The following is a 24,615-nucleotide window of genomic DNA, read 5'->3' as shown; positions in this document are numbered from 1 at the left end:
CCCCCCCGGCCGAAGAAAACACAAAACAGGTTGTCAGACTGGCTGGTTTCTTGTTACAAAAACAAGCCTGAGGCTTTTGCATGAGAAATAACAGGCGGGTAACAGAAGGGAGGGGAAGGGACCCTGGAGGTCTTCTAGTCCAACCCCCTGCACGAGGATGACCCTATGCAGGTAGTCCTCTACTTAGGACCACAATGGAGCTCCAATATTCTATTTCTAAGCAAGGCAGATCTTCAGTGAGTTTTGCCCCGTATTACGCCCTTTCTTGACACCGCCGTTAAGTGAATCACTGCAGTTGTTCAGTTAGTGACGCGGTTGTGAAGTGAATCTGGCTTTCCCCTCCCCCATTGACTTCGCTTGTCAGACGGTCGCAAAAGGGGACCACGTGATCCCGTGAAGGACGCTGCAACTGTCCGTCATAAATATGAGTCAGTGGCCGCAGTGTCTGAATTTTGATCATGTGACCTGGGATGCGGCAACTGTCAGTCATAAATACGAGCCAGTGGCCGAAGCGTCTGAGTTTTGATCACATGACCACGGGGACGCTGCAACGGTGGCAAGTGTGAACATTGGTTATCAAGTCACTTTTGTTGTGACCTGGAACAGTCACTAAACGAGGACCCGTGTGTGCAAGCGGACCCACCTGGCCAGGAGGATGCCCTGGTATTCCTCCAGCTGGCGCATGAAGCTGGGGTTGGGCTTGGTGACGCTGCGGCGCTCCTTGACATAGTCGTAGGCCCGGTCGAGGTTCCAGCCGTACTCCTTCATGGCGTAGGCGATGACGGTGGAGGCCGAACGGCTGACGCCCATCTTGCAGTGGACCAGGCACTTGGAGCCGTTCTTCCTAGGAGGGGACGGGCAGGCGGACGGTTGCAGGAGGAGGAGGAGGAGGCAGAGAGGGACCCCCAGCCCCAGAAGGCACACACACACACACACACCAGTCTGGCACCGCCTCAGGTTCACAAGCAGGGGAAATCCGTCCGTCTGTCCACCCCACCCCACACCTGCTGAAATGTCTGCCCATCATCCATCCATCCATCTCTCTCTCTCTGTCATCTATTTATCTTTTATCTATCAGCTATCTTTAATTTGTCCATCATTATCTATCAGCTGTCTGTCTGTCTGTCCATGTATCTATAGACAGTTTCAATTATCTATATCCACAGTGCCCGTCTGTCTCTCTACAATGTCTCTATTTTTATTATCTATCTATATCTAGCGTTTCTGTCTATCTATCTATACCTTTCTCTATTTCTATTATCTCTATCTATCTATCTATCTATCTATCTATCTATCTATCTATCTATCATCTATCAATCAATTTATCTATCTATAATCTATTTATATCTATCTATCTATCCATCATCTATCAATTTATTTATCTATAATCTATTTATATCTATCTATCTATCATCTATCTATCTATCTATCTATCTATCTATCTATCTATCTATCTATCTATCATCTATCTATCTATCTATCTATCTATCCATCTATCTATCTATCTATCTATCTATCCTATTATATCTATCATCTACCAATCAACTTATCTATCTATAATCTATTTATATCTATCTATCTATATCTATCTATCTATCTATCTATCTATCTATCTATCTATCTATCTATCTATCTATCCTATTATATCTATCTATCATCTATCAATCAATTTATCTATCTATAATCTATATCTATCTATCTATCTATCTATCTATCTATCTATCTATCTATCTATCTAATCATCTAAATCAATCTATCTATCTATCTATCTATCTATCTATCTATCTATCTATCTATCTATCTATCTATCTATCTCTGTGTCTGTCTGTCTGTCTGTCTGTCTGTCACATCTCTCTGTCTCATTTGTCTGGCTCTCTCAATCTAGTGTGCCATTTTGACCACATTCTAGGGACACCCCTGCTTATTGCACATGCAGGCTTCTGTGGCAGAGCTGTGTCTCCCAAAAGCGGGGGGTCTGCACCCCCAGCCTTGGAGCACTAACTGGGAAGGGCTTCTCTTAACCACCTTTAAGCAGACAAGGTTCTCAGAAGAACCACATTTCCCTAACCAGGTGGAATATCCTCCTTCCGCTCTTAATCACCCTTAAAGGCTGATTTAATCCAGCCATTGGCTGGGGTTCAGCCCCCCCCAGGCTCTTTAAGGACGGGCAACTTACCCCCTCTTGGCGACCTGTGGACTTCAACTCCCAGAATTCCCGAGTCAGCTGGGCAGGGCTCAGGAATTCTGGGAGTTGCTCCAGCCCTGCTCTGGAATGATTCCAGGCCGCAAAATAAATTAAAGCAACCGCAGGAGGCCATTTATGAACGGCACAGAAAAAGCAAGCGTAGGGAGAAAAAAAGGGACTGACTTTGCTTTGGAGATGAATTTGTAGGTGTCGTTCCAGTAAGCCAGCAAATCCGTCGCCTCTTCGTCGTAAACTCGGATATTGTGGTACTCAAAAACTCCCGGGAAGAAATTGTCGATCTCACGAGTGACGTTCAGAATATACCGCACCCTGCAGGCAAATGGGAGAGGCTGTACTCTTCGTTTATCATCCTTAATCCTGAATTCTCTTTACAAATCACGCAAGCGGGCGACCCGTATCCGACACACCTCCCTCCTCCTCCTCCTCTTTCCCCCACAACGAGAACCCTGTGAGGTGGGCTGGGCTGAGAGAGAGAGGGACTGGCTTAAAGTCACCTTTCAAGGGTAAGGCAGGATTAGAACTCACCGCCTCCCGCTGCCTAGCCTGGTGCCTTAACCGCTAGGCCAAACTGCCTCTCTCTGCTCTCTCAAACTAATCCTCGCTTGACAACAAGCGTTCGGATTAGGATCTCCGCTGATCAGCAGGGCAATTATTGAATGGGTCGTGCCTGCTTTTTATGATCTCTTTTTTGCCAAGGAAAAAGGAAATCACCAGGCGACGGTGAGTTCTAGTCTCGCCTTAGGCATGAAAAGGCAACTGGGTGTCTTTGGGCCAATCACCAGGAGACAAGAGTTCTAGTCCCGCCTTAGCCATAAAACCAGCTGAGAGACTTTAGACCAATCACCAGGAGACGGAGAGTTCTAGTCCCGCCTTAGGCATGAAAGGCAACTGGGTGGCTTTGGGCCAATCACCAGGAGACAGAGTTCTAGTCCCGCCTTAACCACTGCAGCACCACCATGGCTTCTTTCTTTCTTTCTTTCTTTCTTTCTTTCTTTCTTTCTTTCTTTCTTTCTTTCTTTCTTTCTTTCTTTCTTTCTCTTTCTTTCTGTCTCTCTCCTTCCTTCCTTCTTTCCTTCCTTCCTTCCTTCCCAAACAATAGCACTTAGACTTATATACTGCTTCATGGTGTTTTACAGCTCCCTCTGAGCGGTTTACAGAGTCAGCCTCTTTGCCCCCAACCATCTGGGTCCTCCTTTTACCGACCTCGGAAGGACGGAAGGCTGAGTCAACCTGAAGCTGGTCAGGATCGAACTTCCTGGCTGTGGGCAGAGTCAGCCTGCAATACCGTATTCTAACCACTACACCACCAGGGCTCTTGAGAATGACCTGTAGATAAATCTCCAGGAACACTGAAGGAAGTGTGTACGCATCACACACACAGACACACACACACAGACACAGACACACACACACAACCAGTGCCTTCTACACACACACACTCACACGAATGCACGCATGCCCAAACACACATACAAGCGTCTTGAATGTGAACTTTCCTTCAAAGAGGCAATGACAGCCAATAAAACCAACAGTTTATTTAAATCGCTGGATTAAACCAAATTCATCCAACTGAACCCAAACAACAAAACTTGTGTTTCGGGAGGACAATTTTGGTGGCCAACTCACCCTCTAGTCTGCAAGTCTTCTAGATTGGAGGCATTCCACTCCGAACCCTGCAGAAACAGGCGAGAAAGCAAAACGCAACAGTCCCACGTCAACCAACAGCAGAGCTGGTCATGCAAATAACAACAACAACGAAATACCGCGACCTGGCCATCAAAACTGCGCGATTATGGATAAAACGTGTTAACAGGGATACCCATTGTCATCGGGGCACTGGGAGCTATGTTCAAAAACTTTGCAAAACACATCGAGAAATTGCAGCTTCCTGCAATAACTCCAGCAAAGCTACAAAAAACTGCGCTACTCGGAACATCTTACATTTTAAGGAGATACCTGGTTGATACCTAGGATGCTGGCAGCAACCTGTGTCAACCGTTAGTGCCAGTCAATTTGAGTGTTCAGTTGACTGAGTTTCATGTTTTATGAATAAAAGTTTTATAATAATAATAATAATAATAATAATAATAATAATAATAATAATAATACCACCACCACCAAATATGAGAATATCAGGTACAAGAAATATTCAAAACGCCTGGCTAAGAATATTTGACTGTCGTTGTCTTCTGATTGGTCTAGGATGCTGTGTAAACCCAGGGTTTCTCGACCTTAGCAGTTTTGAGAGGGGTGGACTTCAACTCCCAGAATTCCCCAGCCAGCAAGGAATTCTGGGAGTTGAAGCCCACACGTCTTAACAATTCCTGAAGTTTAGAAAGATTGGTCTAAGAGCCAAGAGTGTCCAACTTTAGCCCCTTTAAAGGCTTGTGGACGTCAACTCCCAGAATTCCTTGCTGGCTGGGGAATTCTGGGAGCTGAATTCCACAGGTCTTAAAGCAGCCAAGGTTGGGCAGGCCAGAACTAAGCTGTACAATTCTTCCAAAAGGGAAGTCTCTACCCCACTGCGTGCAGGATCAAAGCCAGGAATTTAACTCAGACTTTGGAAGCGTTTGGACTAGCGCGCGGGAAGCGAGCAGCACACTGGGGTGAGATTGAAAACCCGGAGCCCGAGCAAAGAGGGCCGTTCGTTCCCGCGGCAGGAAAGCCTCACCAGGAAGACGTGGTCGAAGATCTGCGTGGGGCTGTCCATTTGGCCCAGGATGATGATCATCTCGTTATCTATGAATTCCTTAAATTCTCGCAGGTTGCACGCCATCTGCATTTCCAGTTCTGTGCGGATCTGGGGAGGGAGAGAGGGAGGGAGGAAGAAGAGAGAGAGGAGGGAGAAGAGAATGGAGGAAGAAGAGAGAGAAGAGAGTGGAGGGAGAGGAGAGAAAAAGAGAAAAGAGAGAGAAGAGAGAGAGGAGAGTGGAGGGAGAAGAGAGAAGAGAGAAAGAGAAGAGAAGAAAGAGGAGAGAGAAGAGAGAAAGAGAAGAGAAGAAAGAGAAAAGAGAGAGGAGAGAGAAGAGTGAGAGAAAAGAGAGTGGAGGGAGAGGAGAGAAAGAGAAGAAAGGAGAGAGGAGAGAGAGAGAAGAGAGTGGAGGGAGAGAAAGAGAAGAAAGAGAAGAAAGAGAAAAGAGAGAGGAGAGAGAAGAGAGAGAGAAGAGAGTGGAGGGAGAGGAGAGAAAGAGAAGAAAGGAGAGAGGAGAGAGAGAGAAGAGAGTGGAGGGAGAGAAAGAGAAGAAAGAGAAGAAAGAGAAGAGAGAGAGGAGAGTGGAGGGAGAAGAGAGAAAGAAGAGAAGAAAGAGAAAAGAGAGAGAGAGAGAGAGAGAAGAGAGTGGAGGGAGAGGAGAGAAAGAGAAGAAAGAGAAGAGAGAGAAGAGAGAGAGGAGAGAGAAGAGAGTGGAGGGAGAAGAGAGAAAGAAGAGAAGAAAGCGAAAAGAGAGAGAGAGAGAAGAGAGTGGAGGGAGAGGAGAGAAAGAGAAGAAAGAAGAGAGAAGAGAGAGAGGAGAGAGAAGAGAGTGGAGGGAGAGAAAGAGAAGAAAGAGAAGAGAGAGAGGAGAGAGAGAGAAGAGAGTGGAGGGAGAAGAGAGAAAGAAGAGAAGAAAGAGAAAAGAGAGAGAGAAGAGAGTGGAGGGAGAGGAGAGAAAGAGAAGAAAGAGAAGAGAGAGAGGAGAGAAGAGAGGGGAGGGAGAAAGAGAAGAAAGAGAAGAGAGAGAGGAGAGTGGAGGGAGAAGAGAGAAAGAAGAGAAGAAAGAGAAAGAGAGAGAGAGAGAGAGAAGAGAGTGGAGGGAGAGGAGAGAAAGAGAAGAAAGAGAAGAGAGAGAAGAGAGAGAGGAGAGAGAAGAGAGTGGAGGGAGAAGAGAGAAAGAAGAGAAGAAAGAGAAAAGAGAGAGAGAGAAGAGAGTGGAGGGAGAGGAGAGAAAGAGAAGAAAGAAGAGAGAAGAGAGAGAGGAGAGAGAAGAGAGTGGAGGGAGAGAAAGAGAAGAAAGAGAAGAGAGAGAGGAGAGAGAGAGAAGAGAGTGGAGGGAGAAGAGAGAAAGAAGAGAAGAAAGAGAAAAGAGAGAGAGAAGAGAGTGGAGGGAGAGGAGAGAAAGAGAAGAAAGAGAAGAGAGAGAGGAGAGAAGAGAGGGGAGGGAGAAAGAGAAGAAAGAGAAGAGAGAGAGGAGAGTGGAGGGAGAAGAGAGAAAGAAGAGAAGAAAGAGAAAAGAGAGAGAGAGAGAGAGAAGAGAGTGGAGGGAGAGGAGAGAAAGAGAAGAAAGAGAAGAGAGAGAAGAGAGAGAGGAGAGAGAAGAGAGTGGAGGGAGAAGAGAGAAAGAAGAGAAGAAAGAGAAAAGAGAGAGAGAAGAGAGTGGAGGGAGAGGAGAGAAAGAGAAGAAAGAAGAGAGAAGAGAGAGAGGAGAGAGGGGAGGGAGAAAGAGAAGAAAGAGAAGAGAGAAGAGGGAAAGAGAAAAGAGAGAAAAAAGAGAGAGACACACACACACAGAGAATAACAAGTATTTTAAAAAATAAAATATTTCAAATAAAAGAATTAAAATAAAAATGTTAATACTTGAGGGCTGGATATTGTCAAAGCTGAGTGAAAGAAGGAGTGAAAGATTGGAAGGTGTGGAGAGTCCCGACCCAAGGAATTGCCAAGATCGATCAATCAGAACAGAGCCGGAAGGGACCTTGGAGGTCTTCTAGTCCAGCCCCCCCCCCCGCTCAGACAAGAGACCCTAGTCCGTTTCAGACAAACGGTTGTCCACTCTCTTCTTAAAAACCTCCAACAATGGAGAGCCTACAACTTCTGAAGGCAAATTGTTCAACTGGTTAATTGTTGTTACTGTCAGGAAGTTTCTCCTTTACTCCAGATTGGATCTCCCTCTGATGAGATTCCTCCTTCCTTCCTTCCTTCCTTCCTTCCTTCCTTCCTTCCTTCCTTCCTTCCTTCCTTCCTTCCTTCCTTCCTTCCTTCCTTCCTTCTAGAATCCCAGGGCCAAGACAGACCATCTTGGCCAAATGGCTGTCCAATCTTTTCTTAAAAGACTGGAGCAGCCATAACTTCTGGTGGCCAGCTGTTCCACTGGTTAATTATCCTCACTTTCGGGAAATTTCTCCTGAATTCCAGGTTGCTTCTCTCCTGGATTAGTTTCCATCCGTTGCTTCTTCTCCTGCCTTCAGGTGCTTTGCGGAACAGGTGGAACCCCCCACCCCCACCCCTTCTTTGTGGCAAAGAAGTGTGCAAGGCATTGGAGGCTGCTGAACATAGAATATCAGAGTTGGAAGGGACCCTGGAGGTCTTCTAGTCCAACCTCTTGTTCAAACAGCAGACCTTATACTATTTGAGACGGGTGGCTGTCCTGTCTCTTCTTAAAAGCCTCCAGCGCTGGAGCATTCACAGCTTCTGGAAGCGAGGGGTTCCACTGGTTGATTGTTCTGTCAGGAAGTTCCTCCTCCAGAGATATATGGATCTCAGAATGCAGAATATAGTGAGCTGGAAGGGACCTCGGAGGTCTTCTAGTCCAACCCCCTGCTCAAGCAGGAGACCCCAGAGCGGGGGTAGGCAACTTTAGCTCTTTGATGACTCGTGGACGTCAACTCCCGTCCATGAGTCATAAAAGAGCCGAGGTTGCCTACCCCCCTGTCCTAGAGTCCATTTCAGACAAGAGACTCTTCACCCTTTTCTTAAAAAGCCTCCGGTGACGGAGCACCCCACAACCTCTGGTGGCCAGCTGTTCCGCTGGTTAATTCTCCTCAACTGTCGGAAAATGTCTCCTTAATTCCAGGCCGCTTCTCTCTTTGATCCGTTTCCATCCGTTGCTTCTTCTCCTGCCTGCTGGTGCTTGGGAGAATAGTTTGACACACACACACACACACACACCGACTCTGCTGGCCGAGGAAGGTCCCCATCCCACCCCGCTCACCTCCTTGGACGTGATGTTCTCCAGATCCTTCTGCATCATAATCTCCCTCAGCTTGGTCTTGATCAGACGCTCTGTCCTCTCCAGTTCCGTGGGGCTGAAAGGAGGGAAGCCACAACGGTGGGAAGGAGGAAACAGAGGCGGGCAAGGAAGGAAGGGGCCCTGAGGTTGGGAGGGGTGCAGAATTTGAGACCACCCCTGTTTTCCTCTTCCCCCCCCCCATGTTCCCTCCGGTGCAACTCTGGTCGGGCGTCTCTCCGTTCCCCTCGCCCAGCTCAATTTATTTACTAATTATTCATCGTTTTGATGTTTATAATCATCATCATCATCATCATCATCATCATCATCATCATCATCATCGCTGTACCAGGAGATGCCAGAGTCGAAGAAAAAGAACTGGAAAAAATTACGAAATATCGCGACCTGGCCATCGAAACTGCGCGATTATGGATGAAACATGTAACAGTGACACCCATTATCATCAGGGCAGTGGGAACTAGGTCCAAAAACTTTGCAAAACACATCAAGAAACTGCAGATTCCTGCAATAACTCCAGCAAAGCTACAAAAAACTGCACTACTCAGAAAATCTTACATTTTAAGGAGATACCTGGTTGATACATAGGACGCTGGCAGCAACCTATGTCAACCATTAGCGCCAGTCAATTTGAGTGTTCAGTTGACTGAGTTTCATGTTTTATGAATAAAAGTTTTATAATAATAATAATAATAATAATAATAATAATAATAATAATAATAATAATACCACCACCAAATATGAGAATATCAGGTACAAGAAATATTCAAAACCCCTGGCTAAGAATATTTGACTGTCGTTGTCTTCTGATTGGTGTAGGATGCTGTGTAAACCCAGGGTTTCTCGACCTTAGCAGTTTTGAGAGGGGTGGACTTCAACTCCCAGAACTGCCCAGCCAGCAAGGAATTCTGGGAGTTGAAGCCCACACGTCTTACTATTCCTGAAGTTTAGAAAGATTGGTCTAAGAGCCAAGAGTGTCCAACTTTAGCCACTTTAAGGCTTGTGGACTTCAACTCCCAGAATTCCTTGCAGTATTCTATTCTATTTTCTATTCCAACTCTGTTATTAATCTATTCTATTCTACAGTATATTATTCTATTCTATTCTAATTTTCTATTCTATTCTATTCTCTATTCTATTCTATTCCATTCCCTATTGTATTTCATTTCCTATTCTATTCCAACTGTTATTCTATTCTGTTCTGTTCTGTTCTGTTGTTCTGTTCTATTCTATTCTATTCTATTCTATTCTATTCTATTCTATTCTATTCTATTCTATTCCCTATTGTATTTCATTTCCTATTCTATTCCAACTGTCCTATCCTATGCTATCCTATCCCATCCCATATTTTATTCCATCCCATTCTATAATCTATTCCATAATCTATACTATTCTATCATAAATCTAATGAGTAAGTAAATGCACATAAAACAGCCAGAGGGTTCAAGGTCACACGGTGGAAATTTTGGAAGCAGCTGGGCAGCATCCCTGGAATAGCCGAGGGATCAGCTTGGTGGCCTCCTGCACCGATAAGGGCATCGGACCGCTTTGTAGCTCCGTCCTCCCTCTTGCACCCCCTACCTTTCTTGGAGAGCTGACCCTTCCAGGCCTCCTTATATGGCACCGAGAACTGGCCCGTGCATTCCGGCCGCCTCCGGCCTTTATCGCCGGCTATAAAAATAGCCAAGCCTCATCAGAGGGGATGAAGTCCCGGACGACTCCAAAGGCAGACGGCCGGTGCCATCAATGGCCTGAGCTCAGGAAGAGCCAGGCAGGCTCAGCCAAAGGGGGGGGGGCGGGGTGGATCCTTTGGGCTGGGGGCTTTCTGGAAGCCTCCAGCAGTTCCTTCGGCTCTACTTGACGAGACATCTTCAGCTTGCAACTAGAGATGGGAAGGCCTGGGAAAAAAACTGGGAAAATTGGGGGGGGAGAAATGAGGGTTTCCCCCCCATTTTTCCCACTTAACAACTGGGATGGGAATGGTCATAAAATGGGGCAAAACTCACTTAAGACAAATTCCTTGTTTGTCCAATCACGCTTGGCCAATAAAGAATTCTACAGTATTCTATTCTATTCTATTCTATTCTATTCTATTCTATTCTATTCTATTTTGTATTTCTATTCTATTCTGTAATTCTCTTCTCTTCTCTTCTCTTCTCTTCTCTTCTCTTCTCTTCTCTTCTCTTCTATTCTATTCCATTCTATTCTGTAATTTATTCTATTCTGTATTTCTATTCTATTCTATTCTATTCTATTCTATTCTATTCTATTCTATTCTATTCTATTCTATTCTATTCTATTCTGTTCTATTCTATTTTGTATTTCTATTCTATTCTGTAATTCTATTCTATTCTATTCTATTCTATTCTGTTCTGTTCTGTTCTGTTCTGTTCTATTCTATTCTATTCTTATTTTTCCTTATTCTAATCTATTCCATTCCATTCTGTAATTCTATTTTATTCTGTATTTCTATTCTATTCTATACTTTTTCCTTATTCTATTCTATTCCATTCCATTCTGTAATTCTATTCTATTCTGTAATTCTATTGTATTGTATTGTATTGTATTGTATTCCATTCCACTTCATTCTATTCTACATCAATAGATATCTGTAAAAATGTTTCCTCGCCCCCTTCCTCCTTTGCTTGATCCTCATGTGCTTGTGGGAGTCTAGCGGGCTTGCCCCGATCCACTTACACGTCCGTAAAGAGGGCTGGGGAATCCGGGCGGTAGGACTGGACGTCCTGCATGGCGTTCCACTCGTTGACCGAGGATTGGTCGGAATTGATGTGGCTCTCATAGTAGCTGACCCAGGTGAGGAAAAGGCTGCCGGGGTAATAGTTGTGGATCCGGGCCACTTCGCAGGCTTTGTGAAGGCTCTGCAGGGCAGACCTGGGGAGGAGGCAGAGTGGGGGGGGGGGGGAAGAGAGACAAGATGACTCTGGTTTAATAAAGGAGAATATTTGTAGCTTGAAATGAGGGGCCCTTGGTGCTCTCTGAGCTGGGCGGTTTTCTTGCAGACGTTTCATGACCCAACTAGGTAACCTCATCAGTGCTAGGAGGGGGGAGGAGGAGGAGGAGGAGGAGGAGGAGGAGGAGGAGGAGAATTGTGGGGTCCCTGGTGCTCTCTGAGCTGGGTGGTTTTCTTGCAGACGTTTCATGACCCAACTAGGTAACCTCATCAGTGCTAGGAGGGGGGAGGAGGAGGAGGAGGAGGAGGAGGAGGAGGAGGAGGAGAATTGTGGGGTCCCTGGTGCTCTCTGAGCTGGGTGGTTTTCTTGCAGACGTTTCATGACCCAACTAGGTAACCTCATCAGTGCTAGAGGGAGTGGGGTGTGTGAAGTGGAGGAGGAAGAAGAGGAGGAGGAGGAGGATTATGGGGTCCTTGGTGCTCTCTGGGCTTGGGTGCTTTCCTGCAGACGTTTCATCACCCAACTAGGTAACATCATCAGTCTCAGCCGCCCCGTTTTTCCCTCGCCAGCCCCGATTTTGCTGCAAAGGCAGAAGGCGATTCGGGAGGAAAAAAAGTAACACAAGACATCAGATAAACACAACCGCCAGGCTAAGCCCTTGGCACAGACTGGGCTCCCTGCTCGCGCCCGGATGCCAACATCCAAAATAAATCCATGCTGAGGGAAGGAAACCTGGCCACCAAACCCCCCTCTTCTCCACCCTTTTTCATTTCCACGAAGGTCACTCGGTTCAACCTTCGGCTTTCTTGGAATACCAAAATAGCCGGGCGAACTCAAACCCAGATAGAGCTTTTTCCGTTTGTGTGTGTGTGTGTGTGTGTGTGTGTGTGTGTGTGTGTGAGTGTGTTTGTGTGTGGAGTGGGGGGGGCTACCCAGGAAAAGGAGACGGGAGGAGGAGAAGACAGGCTTCTGTTAAACCAGGATGGGCAACTAGCCACGTTGCCCGGTGGTGCTGGAGAAGGCTCCTGGCTGTTCCTTGAACACCAAAGGCGACTGCCGTCAACTTATTCAACAATTCATTGTAATTATTTAAATCATTTTTGAAAAAAAACACTATTTTAATCTTTGCCATTGCCGTTTCCTTCTGTCCCTCTTTTTGCATTCTGTTCCGAACGGTTCTACTCCACCACGTCGTCTTCCGATATTAAGTGGGCCGTTAAAAATGCTCGCCACTCAACAGATCCCCCCACAAAAAAGCTGAGCAGGCAATAAATTTCGTTAGTCCAGGCAGGGGATAGGGGCGCCTGGGAGACGGAAAGCTGAAACGGAGCCTCCATGTTTAAGAGCAGTACAGCTGTGGAGATCATCTCCACCAAGAAAGGGCCACGGCCGGTTTCGAACACGCTACAGGGTCAGCTGGCTCTGCAGGTCCTTGCAGACCCAGGGATTTAGCCACACGGAGACGTAGAAACGGACTCTCACCACATTGCCTGCACGGACACCGGTTTGAAGATGTGGATCCGATTGTCGGTGGAAACGCTGAAGCCCCTGCAAAAAGAAAAAAAAGGGGGAGGGTTGAAACATCTGAATTCTTAACCTTTCCAAACAGAATATATCCAGGGGCAGGTTCAAACAATTAAGTTTAAAGTTAAGAAAAAAATGTTTATCCTTTTTTTTTCGTCCCCCCACTGTGGTGGACTGCAGTCTGGATTCCCAGGAGGGAGGGGCTGCATTCCACTGGAGCAGTGCCGTTTAGAGAGTTTGTGTATGAGAAAGAGGGTGAAGACGGCGTCTCCTTAAGTTCCTTTTATTTTTTTCACTGTGGTGGACTGCAGTCTGGATTCCCAGGAGGGAGGGGCTGCATTCCACTGGAGCAATGCCGTATAGAGTTTGTGTATGAGAAAGAGGGTGAAGATGGCGTCTCCTTAAGTTCCTTTTATTTTTTTCACTGTGGTGGACTGCAGTCTGGATTCCCAGGAGGGAGGGGCTGCATTCCACTGGAGCAATGCCGTATAGAGAGTTTGTGTATGAGAAAGAGGGTGAAGACGGTGTCTCCTTAATAGTTCCCAGAATCTACGTTTTTGCGGTGCAAATAATCCATTTTAGTTTGGCAAAACATTCGGTCTAGAGGCGGGGTAACAAAAAAGGAGACTGCTTAAAAGAATCTCAACACCTCCTTCTTGGTTTTTTGGGGGGCCGGCAAGGCCTGAAGAACCGACGTACGAGGGCATCCGTTCCCCACGATTTGGCAATGAGGAGGAAACCAGGATACTGTTATTATTATTATTTTAAAAAGAAAGGAACTCCTTCCATTCCTTGGGCTAGAGGACCCAAACCTCCCATTCCCTTCCTGCCAATGGGCTAATAAATTGGAGATGTGGGATTTACGGACGGACAAATGGAAACTTCCTCCTGTTGATTCAGCATCTCTTTGGACACAAAAGAGTAAGTGGGGCACGTCAGCGCACACTTGTGTGTCCCTTGACACTGAAATACAGGATTTGCACCAACAAGGGGAAAATCTAGAGCTGTTTCTCAAACCTAGCAACTCTAAGATGGGTGGACTTCAACTCCCAGAATTCCCCAGCCAGCCAAATACTGGGAATTGAAGTTCATCCCTCTTAAAGCAGGCTGGCTGGGGGGAATTCTGGGAATGGAAATCCGCCCCTCTTAAACCATCTTGGCTGGGGGATTCTGGGAGTGGAAGTCTGCCCCTCTTAAAGCATGCTGGCTGGGGGATTCTGGAAGTCCGCCCCTCTTAAAGCAGGCTGGCTGGGGGATTCTGGGAGTGGAAGTCCTCCCCTCTTAAAGCATGCTGGCTGGGGAATTCTGGGAATTGAAGTTCACCCATCTTAAAGCAGGCTGGCTGGGGGATTCTGGGAATGGAAGTCCGCCCCTCTTAAAGCAGGCTGGCTGGGGGATTCTGGGAGTGGAAGTCCACCCCTCTTAAAGTGGCTACGGTTGAGAAACACTGATCTAGATTAACCCAATGCTGTCAGGGAAGAAAATCTGGGGTGCCAGGTGGAAGGGAAGAGGGTGTCCCAAGCTCAGGTGGGGCCCGGTGCTTACCCATCGCCGTCCAAATGGATGAGGGCATCGCTCCAGAGTGGCAGGACCAGCCCCATTGTGCAAACGGTGCTGTAGGACCAATAAAAAAACACCTGTTGAAACTTGTAGCAATCTCGGAGCCTTGAACCCAGGACCAACTCACTCCCCCACCCAAGCCCAAGATCCTACCTTGTTTCCAATGATATGAGACACAATTGTGTTGAACGCACTTAAGCCCCAGGTCAATGCATAATGCCTATGGGCAGCATAGGTAGTCCAGACCAGAGGTGGGGAACCTTAGCCCTTTTATTAATTAATTAATTAATTAATTAATTAATAAAATTAATTAAGGAGAAGGGCGGTATAAAAATATAATTAATTAATTAATTAATTAATTATATTTTTATACCGCCCTTCTCCTGAAGGACTCAGGGCGGTGTACGGCGCAATAAATACAAAACAGGATACAAAAGTTAAAAGCGATTAAATAAATGCCCAAGGTTAAAACAATAATTAAAACGTATTTAAAACCCCAACCCTAACCCATCAGACCAGGTCAGACTGCTCAAATAGATACGTTTTGAGATCGCGCCGGAAGGAGCGAAGGTCGGGGGTCGTCCGGAGCTCAACCGGCAAGCGGTTCCATAGGTCTGGCGCGCCCACAGAGAAGGCCCTCCCCCTGGGGGTCACCAATCGGCATTCTTTGATCAGAGACACCCTGAGGAGGCCCTCTCTGTGGGAGCGCACTGGATGGAGGGAAGTTGATGCCGGCCGCAGGTGTTGCCGTAGGTAATCCGGACCCATGCCATGTAGGGCTTTCTAAGTCATTACTAACACCTTGAATCTCACCCGGAGGGCAACCGGCAGCCAATGCAGCTCACAGAGCAAAGGTGTAGCATGGGAGTATCGGGAAACCCCCAGCACAACTCGCGCGGCTGCATTCTGCATCAGCTGGAGCCTCCGAGTGGACTTCAAGGGCAGCCCCATGTAGAGAGCATTACAGTAGTCTAGACGAGAAGTCACGAGCGCATGAGTGACTGTACACAAGGCATCCCAGTCTAGATAGGGTCGCAACTGGCGCACCAGGTGAACCTGGGCAAAGGCCCCCCTAGTCACAGCTCCGATATGCTCTTCTAAAGAGAGCTGTGAATCTAGAAGGACCCCTATGAGTTGTGGACTTCAACTCCCAGAATTCCTGGCTCAGGAATTCTAGGAGTTGAAGTCCACCAGTCATGAAGGGGCCATAGTTCCCCCATGCTGGTTCAGGAATTCTGGGAGTTGAAGTCTGCAAGTCATAAAGGGGCCATAGTTCCCCCATGCTGGTTCAGGAATTCTGGGAGTTGAAGTCTGCAAGTCATAAAGGGGCCATAGTTCCCCCATGCTGGCTGAGGAAATCTGGGAGTTGAAGTCCACCAGTCATAAAGGGGCCATAATTCCCCCATGCTGGCTCAGGAATTCTGGGAATTGAAGTCACAAGTCATAAAGGGGCCATAGTTCCCCCATGCTGGCTCAGGAATTCTGGGAGTTTGTTTATTATTTATTTAATTTTATTTATTTATTTATTTATTTATTTATTTATTATCTATCTATCTATCTATCTATCTATCTATCTATCTATCTATCTATCTATCTATCTATCATCTATCTATCTATCTATCTATCTATCCATCCATCTATCCATCCATCCATCTATCTATCCATCTATCTATCTATCCATCTATCTATTTATTTTAATTTATTTATTTATTTATTTATTTATTTATTTATTTATTTATTTATTTATTTATTTATTTATTTATTTATTTGACTTATATACCGCCCTATTCCCATAGGACTCAGGGCGGTTTACAGGGCAATTAAAACCATACAATACAAAAGTTAAAATAAATTTAAAACAATTAATTAAATTTAAGCCCAAAACTTAAAACTTTAAAAGCCAATTAAAAACCCCTCAGTCTAGGCCAGACAGCTCAAAGAGCCAAGTTTTTAGGTCCCGGCGAAACGAACGGAGGTCGGGGGCAGTCCTAAGCTCCATAGGAAGTTGGTTCCAGAGGGCAGGCGCCCCCACTGAGAAGGCCCTATCCCTGGGTGTTATCCGCTGACAGTCTTTTATCGGCGGCACCCTGAGAAGGCCCTCCCTGTGGGAGCGCACGGGACGAAGGGAGCTTGATGGTGGCAGCAGGTGCTCCCATAGGTAGTCCGGACCCAAGCCATTTAGGGCTTTATAGGTCATCACCAGCACCTTGAATCTCACCCGAAGGGCAACCGGAAGCCAATGCAGCTCGCGGAGTAGAGGTGTTACACGGGAGTATCAGGAAACCCCCATCACAACTCACGTGGCCGCATTCTGCGCCAGCTGAAGCCCACGAGTCATAAAGGGGGCCATAGTTCCCCACTCCTGTCCTAGACTTACAACTATTCATTTAGTGACTGTTCCAAGTTACAACGGCGCTAAAAAAGGGACTTAGGACCAGTCCTCCAACTTATGACCAACACAATGTCCCAGCGTCATGTGATTCTGCTGATTTTTTTTACAGCCTATATTTATTCGCTTATTTACGTTCCCGATTTTTTTTTACAGCTTTTATTTATTTATTCGCTTATTTACGTTCCGCTGATTTTTTTTACAGCTTTTTATTTATTTTGTCATTCGCTTATTTATGTTACTGCTGATTATTTTCAGCTTTCATTTATTTATTTTTTATTGACTTTATTCATATTACCATTTTTCCCCCCAGCTTATTTCTTTATTCAATGTTGATTTTTTTTTTAGCTCGATCTTAAAGGGACCAAGAGCTTTTCTCTCTGACCTCCTGTTTCCTTGACCCTGATTTCGGTCCAGCTTGGGCAGGGGGGCAGTTTGTCATTCCCCCCCCTGCCGTGTCTAGCCGTCTGCTGCTTTCCTGGCTCTTGGAAAAATGTCTCTCCTGACTTGCTTCAAATTTCCAACCTCGATTTAGCCTTGTTGCTGGGGTCTTTTGAGAAGGTGGGGGGAGTGCAGAAGTCCCTAAAAATATTCCCAGCTCGGCCACCCCGGAAAGGCCCTTAAGAGTGGCTGTTTCCGCCCCCCCGCCGCCAACATTATTTATTATTATTATTATTATTATTATTATTATTATTATTATTAATTATTATTATTATTTCGGTTTATATACCGCCCTACTCCCAAAGGACTCAGGGCGGTTTACAAGGCAAAATTTAAAAACAATACAATATAAAATTAAAATTAAATTAAATTAAGTCTAGCCGTAAAAAATTAAAATCAGAATTTAAAAACATTAAACCCCCCTCAGTCCAGACCAGATAGCTCAAAGAGCCAGGTTTTTACGTCCCGGCGAAACGAACGAAGGTCGGGGGCAGTCCGGAGTTCCGTTGGCAGTTGATTTTTTTTAAAGAAAACTTATAAAAAATGTTTTATAGATGGCATTTAACGCCTGGTGAGATTACCAAAAATGTTTAAAAATATGTCTCATCAAGTGTTGGAAATGTAAACAAAAACCAGGCACTTAGTATATCACATCTGGCGGTCGTGCCCTAAAGCTAAAAGATTTCGGTCAAGAATACACGAACGGTTAGAGAAAAATGATTAAAAAAAAACAGACTTTAAGGCAGATTTTTTTGGGGGGGGGGAGTTTAGGCATAATAGTAGGAAACTGTGAGAAAGAATCTGCACGCTTAATTTTACACGTATTAACTGCAGCAAGAATAGTATTTGCTCAATGCTGGAGAGAAATGAAAGCCCTTTTGATTTAACTCTTCCTCCGTTGGCAATTCTGCATTTTTCCAACGTTGAGCGAATCCAATTCTCGCTGCCGTTAATCCATGTAACATTAAATCTACACATTCGTTCTCACAATTACCTACAGTTATACCTAACAAAAAATAGTTCTGGTTTAAAATCTGTATGTTTTTTTAATTGTTTTCTCTAACCATATATGTATTCTGGACCAAAATCTTTTGGCTTTAGGGCAGGGGTCTTCCAACTTGGCCCTTTTAGGACTGGTGGACTTCAACTCCCAGAATTCCTCAGCCAGGATGCTTCAAGACAGGGGTCTTGAATTCTGGGAGTTGAAGTCCACCAGTCATCAAGGGGGCCACAGTCCCCATGCTGGCTGAGGAATTCTGGGAGTTGAAGTCCACCAGTCCTAAAAGGGCCAAGTTGGAAGACCCCTGTCTTAAAGCATCCTGGCTGAGGGATTCTGGGAGTTGAAGTCCACGAGTCCTAAAAGGGCCAAGTGGGAAGACCCCTGTCTTAAAGCATCCTGGCTGAGGGATTCTGGGAGTTGAAGTCCACCAGTCCTAAAAGGGCCAAGTTGGAATACCCCTGTCTTAAAGCATCCTGGCTGAGGGATTCTGGGAGTTGAAGTCCACCAGTCCTAAAAGGGCCAAGTTGGAAGACCCCTGTCTCAAAGCATCCTGGCTGAGGAATTCTGGGAGTTGAAGTCCACCAGTCCTAAAAGGGCCAAGTTGGAAGACCCCTCTCTCAAAGCATCCTGGCTGAGGAATTCTGGGAGTTGAAGTCCACAAGTCCTAAAAGGGCCAAGTGGGAAGACCCCTGTCTTAAAGCATCCTGGCTGAGGGATTCTGGGAGTTGAAGTCCACGAGTCCTAAAAGGGCCAAGTTGGAAGACCCCTGTCTTAAAGCATCCTGGCTGAGGGATTCTGGGAGTTGAAGTCCACCAGTCCTAAAAGGGCCAAGTTGGAAGACCCCTGTCTCAAAGCATCCTGGCTGAGGAATTCTGGGAGTTGAAGTCCACAAGTCCTAAAAGGGCCAAGTTGGAAGACCCCTGTCTCAAAGCATCCTGGCTGAGGAATTCTGGGAGTTGAAGTCCACCAGTTCTAAAAGGGCCAAGTTGGAAGACCCCTGTCTTAAAGCATCCTGGCTGAGGGATTCTGGGAGTTGAAGTCCACTAGTCCTAAAAGGGCCAAGTTGGAAGACCCCTGTCTTAAAGCATCCTGGCTGAGGGATTCTGGGAGTTGAAGTCCACGAGTCCTAAAAGGGCCAAGTTGGAAGACCCCTGTCTCAAAGCATCCTGGCTGAGGGATTCTGGGAGTTGAAGTCCACCAGTCCTAAAAGGGCCAAGTTGGAAGACCCCTGTCTTAAAGCATCCTGGCTGAGGGATTCTGGGAGTTGAAGTCCACCAGTCCTAAAAGGGCCAAGTTGGAAGACCCCTGTCTCAAAGCATCCTGGCTGAGGGATTCTGGGAGTTGAAGTCCACCAGTCCTAAAAGGGCCACGTTGGAAAACCCCTGTCTTAAAGCATCCTGGCTGAGGAATTCTGGGAGTTGAAGTCCACCAGTCCTAAAAGGGCCAAGTTGGAAGACCCCTGTCTTAAAGCATCCTGGCTGAGGAATTCTGGGAGTTGAAGTCCACCAGTCCTAAAAGGGCCAAGTTGGAAGACCCCTGTCTCAAAGCATCCTGGCTGAGGGATTCTGGGAGTTGAAGTCCACGAGTCCTAAAAGGGCCAAGTTGGAAGACCCCTGTCTCAAAGCATCCTGGCTGAGGGATTCTGGGAGTTGAAGTCCACCAGTCCTAAAAGGGCCAAGTTGGAAGACCCCTGTCTTAAAGCATCCTGGCTGAGGAATTCTGGGAGTTGAAGTCCACCAGTCCTAAAAGGGCCAAGTTGGAAGACCCCTGTCTTAAAGCATCCTGGCTGAGGAATTCTGGGAGTTGAAGTCCACCAGTCCTAAAAGGGCCAAGTTGGAAGACCCCTGTCTCAAAGCATCCTGGCTGAGGGATTCTGGGAGTTGAAGTCCACGAGTCCTAAAAGGGCCAAGTTGGAAGACCCCTGTCTCAAAGCATCCTGGCTGAGGGATTCTGGGAGTTGAAGTCCACGAGTCCTAAAAGGGCCAAGTTGGAAGACCCCTGTCTCAAAGCATCCTGGCTGAGGGATTCTGGGAGTTGAAGTCCACCAGTCCTAAAAGGGCCAAGTTGGAAGACCCCTGTCTTAAAGCATCCTGGCTGAGGGATTCTGGGAGTTGAAGTCCACCAGTCCTAAAAGGGCCAAGTTGGAAGACCCCTGTCTCGAAGCATCCTGGCTGAGGGATTCTGGGAGTTGAAGTCCACCAGTCCTAAAAGGGCCAAGTTGGAAGACCCCTGTCTTAAAGCATCCTGGCTGAGGGATTCTGGGAGTTGAAGTCCACGAGTCCTAAAAGGGCCAAGTTGGAAGACCCCTGTCTCAAAGCATCCTGGCTGAGGGATTCTGGGAGTTGAAGTCCACCAGTCCTAAAAGGGCCAAGTTGGAAGACCCCTGTCTTAAAGCATCCTGGCTGAGGAATTCTGGGAGTTGAAGTCCACCAGTCCTAAAAGGGCCAAGTTGGAAGACCCCTGTCTTAAAGCATCCTGGCTGAGGAATTCTGGGAGTTGAAGTCCACCAGTCCTAAAAGGGCCAAGTTGGAAGACCCCTGTCTCAAAGCATCCTGGCTGAGGGATTCTGGGAGTTGAAGTCCACGAGTCCTAAAAGGGCCAAGTTGGAAGACCCCTGTCTCAAAGCATCCTGGCTGAGGGATTCTGGGAGTTGAAGTCCACGAGTCCTAAAAGGGCCAAGTTGGAAGACCCCTGTCTCAAAGCATCCTGGCTGAGGGATTCTGGGAGTTGAAGTCCACCAGTCCTAAAAGGGCCAAGTTGGAAGACCCCTGTCTTAAAGCATCCTGGCTGAGGGATTCTGGGAGTTGAAGTCCACCAGTCCTAAAAGGGCCAAGTTGGAAGACCCCTGTCTCAAAGCATCCTGGCTGAGGGATTCTGGGAGTTGAAGTCCACCAGTCCTAAAAGGGCCAAGTTGGAAGACCCCTGTCTTGAAGCATCCTGGCTGAGGAATTCTGGGAGTTGAAGTCCACCAGTCCTAAAAGGGCCAAGTTGGAAGACCCCTGTCTTAAAGCATCCTGGCTGAGGAATTCTGGGAGTTGAAGTCCACCAGTCCTAAAAGGGCCAAGTTGGAAGACCCCTGTCTCAAAGCATCCTGGCTGAGGGATTCTGGGAGTTGAAGTCCACGAGTCCTAAAAGGGCCAAGTTGGAAGACCCCTGTCTCAAAGCATCCTGGCTGAGGGATTCTGGGAGTTGAAGTCCACGAGTCCTAAAAGGGCCAAGTTGGAAGACCCCTGTCTCAAAGCATCCTGGCTGAGGGATTCTGGGAGTTGAAGTCCACCAGTCCTAAAAGGGCCAAGTTGGAAGACCCCTGTCTTAAAGCATCCTGGCTGAGGGATTCTGGGAGTTGAAGTCCACCAGTCCTAAAAGGGCCAAGTTGGAAGACCCCTGTCTCAAAGCATCCTGGCTGAGGGATTCTGGGAGTTGAAGTCCACCAGTCCTAAAAGGGCCAAGTTGGAAGACCCCTGTCTTGAAGCATCCTGGCTGAGGAATTCTGGGAGTTGAAGTCCACCAGTCCTAAAAGGGCCACGTTGGAAAACCCCTGTCTTAAAGCATCCTGGCTGAGGAATTCTGGGAGTTGAAGTCCACCAGTCCTAAAAGGGCCAAGTTGGAAGACCCCTGTCTTAAAGCATCCTGGCTGAGGAATTCTGGGAGTTGAAGTCCACCAGTCCTAAAAGGGCCAAGTTGGAAGACCCCTGTCTCAAAGCATCCTGGCTGAGGGATTCTGGGAGTTGAAGTCCACGAGTCCTAAAAGGGCCAAGTTGGAAGACCCCTGTCTCAAAGCATCCTGGCTGAGGGATTCTGGGAGTTGAAGTCCACCAGTCCTAAAAGGGCCAAGTTGGAAGACCCCTGTCTTAAAGCATCCTGGCTGAGGAATTCTGGGAGTTGAAGTCCACCAGTCCTAAAAGGGCCAAGTTGGAAGACCCCTGTCTTAAAGCATCCTGGCTGAGGAATTCTGGGAGTTGAAGTCCACCAGTCCTAAAAGGGCCAAGTTGGAAGACCCCTGTCTCAAAGCATCCTGGCTGAGGGATTCTGGGAGTTGAAGTCCATCAGTCCTAAAAGGGCCAAGTTGGAAGACCCCTGTCTTAAAGCATCCTGGCTGAGGGATTCTGGGAGTTGAAGTCCACCAGTCCTAAAAGGGCCATGTTGGAAGACCCCCTGCTTTAGGGCACCTCCACCAAACATAGTAGCGTGTGCTTGGTTTTTGTCTACATTTCCAACAAATGCTAGACAAGTCTTAAAGTGGACAAGGTTGGATACTCCTGCCTCGGTGTGTGTGTCTCTCTGTGTGTGTGTGTGTGTGTGTGTGTGTGTGTGCGCACGTGCACCAGAACCCTGCAGAGCATCGCGACTCACCTGTCATTGGATGAAAAGTCCACTCCCAGGACAATGCTCTCCTCCGTGTCTTGCCGGCCATTTGTCGAAATCACCACCATGTAGCGTGTCCGATTTTGATACGTGCTTTCCAGTCTCACTGCCTAGGAAGGAAACACAACAGGATTACTGAGGGGTAACAAGAGACTTTGGAGGCCTTTCAGTCCAGGGGTCCCCAACCTGTGGGCCGCAGCCCAGCACCGATCCACAGCCTATCGGCTAACCGGACCGCATAAATAGCTGGCCGGCGCACGAGTGTGCGCGTGCGCGCAACCCCACTCAGACAAGCATCACCATGTGTGTCGTGGGCCTTTGCAGCCCCACTCGTGCGAGCTTCACCATGAGCATCCTGGTTGTTCGTGGCCCCATGCGCACAAGCATTGCCGGCGTTCACGGCCCCACCTGTGCGAGCAATGCCCTAAGTGTGGCAGCGTTTGTGGCCCCACGTGCGCATCGCCATGAATGTCGCGGGCGTTTGCGGCGAGTGTCACCAGGAGTGTTGCAGGCGTTTGCTGCCCCGCGCGCACGGGCATGGCGGGTGTGCGCGGCACCACCTGTACGAGCGTTGCCACGAGCATGCTGGTGCTTGTTGCCCCACACGCACGAGCATTGCAGGCGTTTACGGACCCACCTGTGCAAGCATCGCCACGAGCGTTGCGGGTGTTTGTGGCCCCACCCATGCCAACATCGCCATGAGCATTGTGGGGTTCGCAGCCACACACGCCAACCCCGAATGGTTGGGGAACCCTGTCTAATTTGACCAGTTTGGGGCGAGTTCAGACGCAACATTGCTTGTCCGGGCAACACAGACACAAATTCTTCAGATTAAAGACAAAATATCCTGCTAGTTACAGGCAGTCCTCGACTTACAAGCATTTGTTTAGCAACTGCTAGATGCTCCATCTTTGCACACCCATAATCTCGCTTGCAAGGGGAACAATATACCGGCAGTCCTTTGCCTCGTTTAGCAACAGTTGAAATTTACAACAGCCCTAAAAATAATGACTTACAATCAGTCCTCGCATTTATGACCATCTTAGGCTCCCCACTGTTGCGTGATCAGCATTTCAGTGTTTGCAACCGGCCTGTATTTATGATGGTTGCAGGGTCTCGGGGTTGCAATTTACGACCTTCCCAGCCGACAAGCTACGTCAATGGGGGATTCGCTTAACAACGGCATTATTCAATTAACAACACAGCGATCTGCGTAACGATTCTTGTCCAAAAAGCTTGGGCATTCATGTCCGACTCACTGAAGAAGTGCCTTGGTTAGCAAGGGAAATTCTGGGGCCAAAGCCGAGTCGACGAAGGGAGCTGGATTTGCTTAACGACCAGGTGATTCGCTTAACAACCAGGGCAAAAAAAAAGGTCATAAAAATTGGGCACGGCTCAGCTCTGTGCAGCTGAGGTTCAGAAGGATGCCCCCAAATTCAACCATCCTTCCAGAGTCCACTCTGCCCCCCCCACTGTACCCCCACAACCGACAGACAGCTAGCAGGGTAGGAAGCAATCTGCTTAAAGCCCGACATTCTGCATATTCCTCCTTTTTCTTCCCTCTAAAAACCAAGAATATGAAGGCTTCCTGGTGCCCTCTGAGCTGGGTTCTTCTGCTGCAGACGTTTCATGACCCAACTAGGGAAGATCATCAGTGTCCAGCATTGATAAGGTTACCTAGTCAGGCCATGAAAGGTCTGCCAGAAAACCACCCAGCTCAGAGGGCATCAAGGACCCCACAGTCCTCCTCCTCCTCCTCTTCCTCCAACCCCCCTCCCTTCTAGCACTGATGATGTTCCCTAGTTGGGTCATGAAACGTCTGCAAGGAAACCACCCAGCTCAGGGGGCACCCAGGACCCCACAGTCCTCCCCCTCCTCCTCTCTGCAAATCCCCCTCCCTTCTAGCACTGATGCTGTTACCTAGTTGGGTCATGAAACGTCTGCAAGGAAACCACCCAGCTCAGGGGGCACCCAGGACCCCACAGTCCTCTTCCTCCCTCTCCCTTTCCCCCCCACCTCCATTCCTTCCTCTTTCCCTTCCTTCTTCTCCTCCTCCTCCCTCCAATCCTCCCCTCCCTTCTAGCACTGATGATGTTCCCTAGTTGGGTCATGAAACGTCTCCAAGAAAACCACCAGCTCAGAGAGCACCAAGAACTCCACAGTCCTCCTCCTATTCTTCTTCCTCCTCCTTCTCCTCCTCCTCCCTCCTCCTCCTCCTCCTCCTCCCTTCTAGCTCTGATGATGTTCCCTAGTTGGGTCACGAAATGTCTCCAGGAAAA

At 47.5% G+C, this 24,615-nt stretch overlaps 1 protein-coding gene and 1 long non-coding RNA gene across 6 annotated transcripts in view; both read right to left on the bottom strand.

Annotated features, from left to right (window-relative positions):
• SSH2 (slingshot protein phosphatase 2) overlaps positions 1-24,615 on the bottom strand; it is a 471,054-nt gene that overhangs the window by 14,047 nt on the left and 432,392 nt on the right. For all 5 annotated transcript variants that reach the window (XM_083379660.1, XM_083379661.1, XM_083379657.1 and 2 more), the window contains exons 5-13: positions 22,325-22,446; positions 14,127-14,195; positions 12,540-12,605; positions 10,843-11,037; positions 8,113-8,206; positions 4,878-5,006; positions 3,833-3,879; positions 2,369-2,515; positions 644-844 (exon numbers count right to left, since the gene is read on the bottom strand). In XM_083379660.1, the coding sequence (XP_083235786.1) occupies positions 644-844; positions 2,369-2,515; positions 3,833-3,879; positions 4,878-5,006; positions 8,113-8,206; positions 10,843-11,037; positions 12,540-12,605; positions 14,127-14,195; positions 22,325-22,446 (1,070 nt within the window). The remainder of the gene's footprint in view (positions 1-643; positions 845-2,368; positions 2,516-3,832; positions 3,880-4,877; positions 5,007-8,112; positions 8,207-10,842; positions 11,038-12,539; positions 12,606-14,126; positions 14,196-22,324; positions 22,447-24,615) is intronic.
• Positions 1-24,615, bottom strand: part of LOC310632899 — a 339,863-nt gene that overhangs the window by 113,331 nt on the left and 201,917 nt on the right. The gene's annotated exons all lie outside the window — the stretch shown is intronic.

This window comes from Vipera ursinii (genome assembly GCF_947247035.1).
Source record: "Vipera ursinii genome assembly, chromosome: 1".
NCBI classification, from domain to species: Eukaryota; Metazoa; Chordata; class Lepidosauria; order Squamata; family Viperidae; genus Vipera; species Vipera ursinii.
This window is presented reverse-complemented; position numbering and strand designations above follow the sequence as displayed.